The 8,736-nt window shown below is 34.5% G+C and overlaps 1 protein-coding gene across 4 annotated transcripts in view; it reads left to right on the top strand.

The window, feature by feature from the left end:
* Positions 1-7,270, top strand: part of LOC102500207 (putative P2Y purinoceptor 10) — a 24,021-nt gene extending 16,751 nt beyond the window's left edge. For 3 of the 4 annotated variants that reach the window (XM_027774731.1, XM_006155858.3, XM_027774732.1), the window contains one exon: positions 2,498-5,743. In XM_027774731.1, coding sequence (XP_027630532.1) covers positions 2,551-3,537 — 987 coding nt within the window. In that variant the 5' untranslated portion in view covers positions 2,498-2,550 and the 3' untranslated portion in view covers positions 3,538-5,743. Of the gene's footprint in view, positions 1-2,497; positions 5,744-6,263 lie in introns of those variants that run through there. The other variant, XM_027774730.1, reaches the window with a different exon arrangement.
* The last annotated feature ends 1,466 nt before the right edge of the window (positions 7,271-8,736 follow it).

The following is an 8,736-nucleotide window of genomic DNA, read 5'->3' as shown; positions in this document are numbered from 1 at the left end:
TTGCAGTGACGCGCGCCCGCCAGGATTTTTTTTTTTTTTTTCATTTAATTTTCTTCCATACGTTCAATCACATTATTATTTGTCTTACAAAATGGATATTTCAACAGGTGAACATTTCTCCCTAGTACCAGGTCTGGGACTCGAACTGCAGTCAACTACATGGGAGTCCAGTGACATAGCCATTACACTTACTGCTGGTCCCTATAATAACTTTTTACAGGGGTTAAAAATAATGTTTTTAGCAAATGATACATAATAATAAGAAAGTAAGCATCTTCACAGGTAATGTAAGAGCAAAACTCTCCACCAGCGTCTTATTCTAAATATAACAAGAGTCAGTAGTTATTAACACAAAGTGGAGGGTCCTCTTATGGGGAATCAAAAATATATCAAAACAAGGCACAGCCTATTGTCACAGAATTGTGTTAGGCAGTAGTGTTCTTTTGGAAGGCACAAGTTGAAAATCTGATTACCCAAAAGTTTAAAATGTGGTAGCATTCTTGATGCTTACAACATAATTATTTTCTTCCTTTCTGCCTGGGAGCACTCCTCCACTTTCCACTGTAAGTTAAATGTACATATGCAAGATAACAGCATGACATATCAGAAGAGTAGGGAGAATGAAATTGAAGAAGAGGGAAAATTAAAATACTCTTTAGATTAATGGCAGATATTAACATTGAACCTCTTTGGTCTTACTTTATAACTTGTGGTTCTGTTCCTTTAATCATATCTCTATTTCCTGGAGTATAACTGAACATACTTTAGGAAGCAATTCTACTACTTATGAAGGTTATATCTTTTCTTTTGTAAGCTTAACTAAAAGAAAAAGAAAGTAAATAAAAACAATAATAAAGAATTCCTTAACCTACCTGAGGAAAAATTTCACTGATGTATTCCTTCCACTTCTAGCTCTAACTACAATAAATACTATTGTGATATTGACAGAATGTTTCTTTGTAAAAATTATCTTGGAGAGGAAATAAAAGATGAGGAAAAAAAAGTATATATGGAGATTAAGGATCTTATCTTCTGGTTGGAAGTCCCATATCTTCTATTTAGTAACTGCATGGTGTAATAAACTGTCCTCTCTGAGTCTTGCCTCTTCTATTGGTATTCTACAATAAATACTCTTGTGATATTGACAGAATGTTTCTTTGTAAAAATTATCTTGGAGAGGAAATAAAAGATGAGGAAAAAAAAGTATATATGGAGATTAAGGATCTTATCTTCTGGTTGGAAGTCCCATATCTTCTATTTAGTAACTGCATGGTGTAATAAACTGTCCTCTCTGAGTCTTGCCTCTTCTATTGGTATTACATAGAGGCTTAATTGGATGATTTCCTAGGGTCCTTCTCAGCTTAAAATTCCATAATGTAGTTAAAGTTTAACAATGGGTTTGTTATTCTGCTACCATTCTTGTCACAGACAATGTGCATAAATCTAGTACTAGACTTTGAGAATCTCTAAAGATTACTCTTCATATGTTCTAATACAATACATAATAAAAATCATAGTGAGCATAAAGTATCATTAAGAGATTCAATTTCTCTTTATAGTGATTTCTTTAATAAAAATGAAAGGCATTAAATATTAAATTGTTTCTAAAAATGGTTTTGGTGGCCCTGTTTTTTCAGCAGCCTAAACAATGTTCACTCTATCTGTTGGATAACTTTTCATGTCAATGATGGTACACCAATACAAGATCCCTCTAAGAGGGAGAATTGGTCTCTTCCCTTCCAAGTTAACATGAGGGGAAATACTAGAGTTCAGCTTCGTTTATTATCGAAGTTTTTCATGGAAACTTGGCATAGAACCCAAGCCGAGAGAGAGAGAGAAAGAGAGAGGGAGGGAGAAAGAGAGAGGAAAAAAACAAACAAACAAACAAACAAACAAAACTCTGGGAGAATTTCAGAATCACAAGCAACTGTGATGGAATAATAAAGAGGGCCCATTCCCAAGTCCTAAAAAATCAGGTCACTAACAATCTAGGCTTAAGGAGACAATGCCATTTTCCAAGTGCTGGAATGCCTAAGTAGGAAGCCAATACCAAATGATTAAAGTTCCAGACAAAGGAGAAGCAAGGGGATCTAAAAGGTGAAGCTGATTTTCTACCATTGCAGTTGGGGGTGACCCAGCTGTGTTCATTCTATCCAGGGATTTGGGCAAGACAAATTTGGAGGCAAAAGGCCATACACAAGTGTTGTACCATTTTCACTGCTGTCAGAACAACAAAGTAAATGTTTAAAGATACCCTTGCCTGCAAGAAAGCTGTGAAAATCTTGGGAGGCAGGTGTGGGATAAACCCATGGTTCCCGAACTGACTCCCTAAATAATCTTGAATCAACAGTGTATCATCCATGGGCTTCTGCTCCTTCATCTGAACAGGTCCCTTCTAATTCTAATATCCTATATCTCTGTAAATATAAAATAAAATATGGGTGTTGGCTAGAGAACTAGTTAACCATTAAACTCTTTTTTTTTTTCTTTGCTTTAGGCAGGGATCATAAATCCACGGCTTACCTTGATGAATAGACCGAAATATTCAAGATGGGTGGCAACAGTACTAGCAATGTTGAGACTGACTGCAACATCACTAATGTGACTTTCCAGTACCCTCTCTATGCAACCACCTATATCCTTATATTCATCCCTGGTCTTCTGGCCAACAGTGCAGCCTTGTGGGTTTTGTACCGTTTTATCAGCAAGAAAAATAAAGCCATCATTTTCATGATCAACCTGTCTGTAGCTGACCTTGCTCACGTGCTGTCCTTACCCCTTCGGATTTACTATTACATCAGCCACAAATGGCCTTTTCAGAGGACCCTTTGCCTGCTGTGCTTCTACCTGAAGTATCTGAACATGTATGCCAGCATTTGCTTCCTGACGTGCATCAGCCTTCAGAGGTGCTTCTTTCTCCTCAAACCCTTCAGGGCCAGAGATTGGAAGCGTAGATATGATGTGGGCATCAGTGCTGTTATCTGGGTCATCGTGGGGACTGCCTGTTTGCCATTTCCCATTCTGAGAAGCACGGATTTAGGCAATGATACAGTGTCCTGCTTTGCTGATCTTGGTTACAAACAAATGAGTGCAGTGGCTTTAGTTGGTATGATTACAGTTGCTGAACTTGCAGGATTTGTGATTCCAGTGGTCATCATTGCGTGGTGTACCTGGAAAACCACTATATCCTTGAGACAACCACCAATAGCCTTCCAAGGGATCAGTGAGAGACAGAAAGCACTGCGGATGGTTTTCATGTGTGCAGCAGTCTTTTTCATCTGTTTCACTCCCTATCATATTAACTTTATTTTTTATACCATGGTAAAGGAAACTATTATCACCAATTGTCCTATTGTCCGAAGCACACTATATTTTCACCCTTTTTGTCTGTGCCTTGCAAGTCTCTGCTGCCTTTTGGATCCAATTCTCTATTACTTCATGGCCTCAGAGTTTCGAGACCAACTATCCCGGCACGGCAGCTCTATGACTCGTTCTCGCCTCATGAGCAGAGAGAGTGGTTCATCAATGATTGGCTAAAAATAAAATAACTCTTGAATTGTAACTTTGTTTACTTATTTTCCTTTCAGTTTCCTTTTCCAAGGGCTAGAATTACCAACTAAACAAATTCCTTAATTGAACCTTGGAAACAACAGAAATAAGTGTTTTCTTTTGTGATAATTATGGCTACCAGGGTGATGGTGGAGAAAGAATGTGAAAAGTGTGGAAGACGAGGGAATAAGGTATTTACCTGTTTGTCTTTAAAAATTTAAGAAACTTTCTTTTATAAGAGATGTAGATTATACAAATGTTTCCAACCAAATAGAAATTAGATATTTTATCTTTAAATTGTCTTCAGTAAGCATATATTGTTAATAATATACAATAAATATAGTATGTAAAAGTAAAAATATTTTTATATGAAGACCTTTATTTCTGAATGAGAGCAAAAATTTCATTTTTCTAAGAGATAAATGCACAGGCAAGGGGGCTTAAAGAGTCAAAGTAATGTGTACATAAATTTTAGGACCATAACCTTGTTAACTTAGGAATGGCATGGAAATTCATTCATTCATTGAAAAAACTTTGGATGCCTATTATGTTCTGGGTTGCTACTTTGTAAGGTACTTTCACATATAGCATCTCATCTGACTCTTTTAATAAATATGTGGAAATTTCAAGTTCAAATGAATAAGTGGAGCCCCAGAAAAATTAGGCAACTTGCCTAAGGATAAACAGTGGTAAGCTACAATGCATCCAGTTTACAGCACGTATGCTTTTGTTACTCATTCTGTTTGTGCTTTTAAATTTATTAGGTCATTAATAAACTTGATTTCAATAGTGAAGACACAGGGGCCAGTAGGTGGGGTGGTGGTTAAGGCACTGGACTTCCACATGGTTCACTATGGTTTGAGTTGTAGACCTGGCAGCTTGCTTTCTTGCTCTCTCTCTCTCTCTCTTATGTGCTCTATATCAACATTAAAAACAATGATAACAATAAATTTTAAAAAATAGTGAAGACACAGACTAAAGCTAAATCGCACAAAACCAAGGACATTTCAACACACTTTACCTAGGACTATGAAAAATCTGCAAGTTGTGGGATTGACATGATTAAATAGATTACTCTTATAAAATATGTGGCCATTTCTATCAAAATATTAAGTATTTAACTTTTATTTGAAAATTTAACTTCTCTATTATAAAATTGCTTCCATGAGAAAAACAATTTCTCTTTGTGTGTTTGCATATTTTCTGGAAATAAAAATAAAGATAAGATGACTGCTTATAATAGAATTTTAAAATCATATTTAGCTTATAGGTAGTAAAATGTATAGTTGTGGTATTAACAGTTTGGGGCTAATACTATGCCTTCAAGCACATTACAAATCAGATACATAATTGCAAGTAAAAGTATACTATTCTCTAAGGCTCTAAAAGAGTTAATTAACCTCATAAAGTCCCGAATTTACTACCAATAAACAAGGTATCAAAGTTTTCATGATGTTTTACTCATTAACCACAATTTCGTTTTAGGAATAGAAAATTAGCTCCAAATTTTCATCTAGGCATTCCGGTGTCCAAGGAAATTATATCTGTAGTATTTTCAATGTACATAAATGATAAAGTAGGGAATAATACTACAGTTTGGATAGAAATACAAAAGGAAACATTAATTATGAGAGTGTAAAAACCTGATACCTAGAATATGGAAGACCTTGAATGCCAGAATTTGGACCTTTGTGTAGTGGAGTGAGGCAAAGTGGATCATAAAAATTTTTGAAATAAAAAAGCTTAACTATAACAAGTGTGAGAAACAATGGTTAGATATAGGATATGGGCAAAGCCTTGTGGCAAGTATGTATTAATATATATTTGTTCATCCTGAGATTTGAATTATGTAGATAATTCCCAAATATACACATGAATAATTAGAAATATACAACAGAACTAGCTATCATCTATTAAGTCTGACTATGCAAGGGGATTTACATGGATTGTCATATTTAATTCTTATAACTTCATGAAGTAGGTATTATAATTACCTCCACTTTCCAAATGAACTACAGGGAGGTTATGTAATTTGTTCAAGAATATACAGCTAATAAATTATAAGACCAGGTTATTTTTTAAAAATTTGCTATATAGCACAGGCACCATGGGAGACAGAGTGAGAAAGTGAGAAATCACACCCAGGATGGATAGCCATATTGCAATCCCTTGTCTTCCATTCTCCTTTCAGGAATTTATGCACACTTGTACATGTACTTAGCATGTTTTTCAAGCTGCTGGGTTTGGAACTTGGACTGAACAGTCAGTCATGTGGGATCCACCTGTCTTAACCACCACACCACCTACTGATCCTGGACCAGAAATTTTAACTCTAGAAGTCTGAGTCCAGAACTTACATGTTTACTGTTTATAATATTAACTTTCATACAATTGTGATAAAATTAATTTTATGGAAAATATTCATATTTTAAAGTGGTTTTCATTTTATAAAATAATATAATTAGAACATTTGTGATACTTGTGTTGGCATTTCTTTCACATTTTCCAACATTGTAAAACTTCCTTTTAAAATATGTGAAACTGTAATTTGTCAATGTACAATAAAAATTCTAAAAAAACTTAAAAATCCTTCATTTTTATTACATTCCTCTTTTTTTTTATTAGAAGATATGTGCAGAGAGAGAGAGAGACCGACAGAGAGTGGGAAAAGAGAAAGCACCTCCCGTGGGGAATGAGTGCAGTGGCTTTAGTTGGTATGATTACAGTTGCTGAACTTGCAGGATTTGTGATTCCAGTGGTCATCATTGCGTGGTGTACCTGGAAAACCACTATATCCTTGAGACAACCACCAATAGCCTTCCAAGGGATCAGTGAGAGACAGAAAGCACTGCGGATGGTTTTCATGTGTGCAGCAGTCTTTTTCATCTGTTTCACTCCCTATCATATTAACTTTATTTTTTATACCATGGTAAAGGAAACTATTATCACCAATTGTCCTATTGTCCGAAGCACACTATATTTTCACCCTTTTTGTCTGTGCCTTGCAAGTCTCTGCTGCCTTTTGGATCCAATTCTCTATTACTTCATGGCCTCAGAGTTTCGAGACCAACTATCCCGGCACGGCAGCTCTATGACTCGTTCTCGCCTCATGAGCAGAGAGAGTGGTTCATCAATGATTGGCTAAAAATAAAATAACTCTTGAATTGTAACTTTGTTTACTTATTTTCCTTTCAGTTTCCTTTTCCAAGGGCTAGAATTACCAACTAAACAAATTCCTTAATTGAACCTTGGAAACAACAGAAATAAGTGTTTTCTTTTGTGATAATTATGGCTACCAGGGTGATGGTGGAGAAAGAATGTGAAAAGTGTGGAAGACGAGGGAATAAGGTATTTACCTGTTTGTCTTTAAAAATTTAAGAAACTTTCTTTTATAAGAGATGTAGATTATACAAATGTTTCCAACCAAATAGAAATTAGATATTTTATCTTTAAATTGTCTTCAGTAAGCATATATTGTTAATAATATACAATAAATATAGTATGTAAAAGTAAAAATATTTTTATATGAAGACCTTTATTTCTGAATGAGAGCAAAAATTTCATTTTTCTAAGAGATAAATGCACAGGCAAGGGGGCTTAAAGAGTCAAAGTAATGTGTACATAAATTTTAGGACCATAACCTTGTTAACTTAGGAATGGCATGGAAATTCATTCATTCATTGAAAAAACTTTGGATGCCTATTATGTTCTGGGTTGCTACTTTGTAAGGAAATTTCACATATAGCATCTCATCTGACTCTTTTAATAAATATGTGGAAATTTCAAGTTCAAATGAATAAGTGGAGCCCCAGAAAAATTAGGCAACTTGCCTAAGGATAAACAGTGGTAAGCTACAATGCATCCAGTTTACAGCACGTATGCTTTTGTTACTCATTCTGTTTGTGCTTTTAAATTTATTAGGTCATTAATAAACTTGATTTCAATAGTGAAGACACAGGGGCCAGTAGGTGGGGTGGTGGTTAAGGCACTGGACTTCCACATGGTTCACTATGGTTTGAGTTGTAGACCTGGCAGCTTGCTTTCTTGCTCTCTCTCTCTCTCTCTTATGTGCTCTATATCAACATTAAAAACAATGATAACAATAAATTTTAAAAAATAGTGAAGACACAGACTAAAGCTAAATCGCACAAAACCAAGGACATTTCAACACACTTTACCTAGGACTATGAAAAATCTGCAAGTTGTGGGATTGACATGATTAAATAGATTACTCTTATAAAATATGTGGCCATTTCTATCAAAATATTAAGTATTTAACTTTTATTTGAAAATTTAACTTCTCTATTATAAAATTGCTTCCATGAGAAAAACAATTTCTCTTTGTGTGTTTGCATATTTTCTGGAAATAAAAATAAAGATAAGATGACTGCTTATAATAGAATTTTAAAATCATATTTAGCTTATAGGTAGTAAAATGTATAGTTGTGGTATTAACAGTTTGGGGCTAATACTATGCCTTCAAGCACATTACAAATCAGATACATAATTGCAAGTAAAAGTATACTATTCTCTAAGGCTCTAAAAGAGTTAATTAACCTCATAAAGTCCCGAATTTACTACCAATAAACAAGGTATCAAAGTTTTCATGATGTTTTACTCATTAACCACAATTTCGTTTTAGGAATAGAAAATTAGCTCCAAATTTTCATCTAGGCATTCCGGTGTCCAAGGAAATTATATCTGTAGTATTTTCAATGTACATAAATGATAAAGTAGGGAATAATACTACAGTTTGGATAGAAATACAAAAGGAAACATTAATTATGAGAGTGTAAAAACCTGATACCTAGAATATGGAAGACCTTGACAGCCAGAATTTGGACCTTTGTGTAGTGGAGTGAGGCAAAGTGGATCATAAAAATTTTTGAAATAAAAAAGCTTAACTATAACAAGTGTGAGAAACAATGGTTAGATATAGGATATGGGCAAAGCCTTGTGGCAAGTATGTATTAATATATATTTGTTCATCCTGAGATTTGAATTATGTAGATAATTCCCAAATATACACATGAATAATTAGAAATATACAACAGAACTAGCTATCATCTATTAAGTCTGACTATGCAAGGGGATTTACATGGATTGTCATATTTAATTCTTATAACTTCATGAAGTAGGTATTATAATTACCTCCACTTTCCAAATGAACTACAGGGAGGTTATGTA

The sequence above is a fragment of the Tupaia chinensis genome, unplaced genomic scaffold (assembly GCF_000334495.1).
Source record: "Tupaia chinensis unplaced genomic scaffold, TupChi_1.0 Scaffold000475_1, whole genome shotgun sequence".
Taxonomy (NCBI): Eukaryota; Metazoa; Chordata; class Mammalia; order Scandentia; family Tupaiidae; genus Tupaia; species Tupaia belangeri.
Note: the sequence above shows the minus strand (reverse complement) of the source record. Positions and strands in the feature narration are given on the sequence as shown.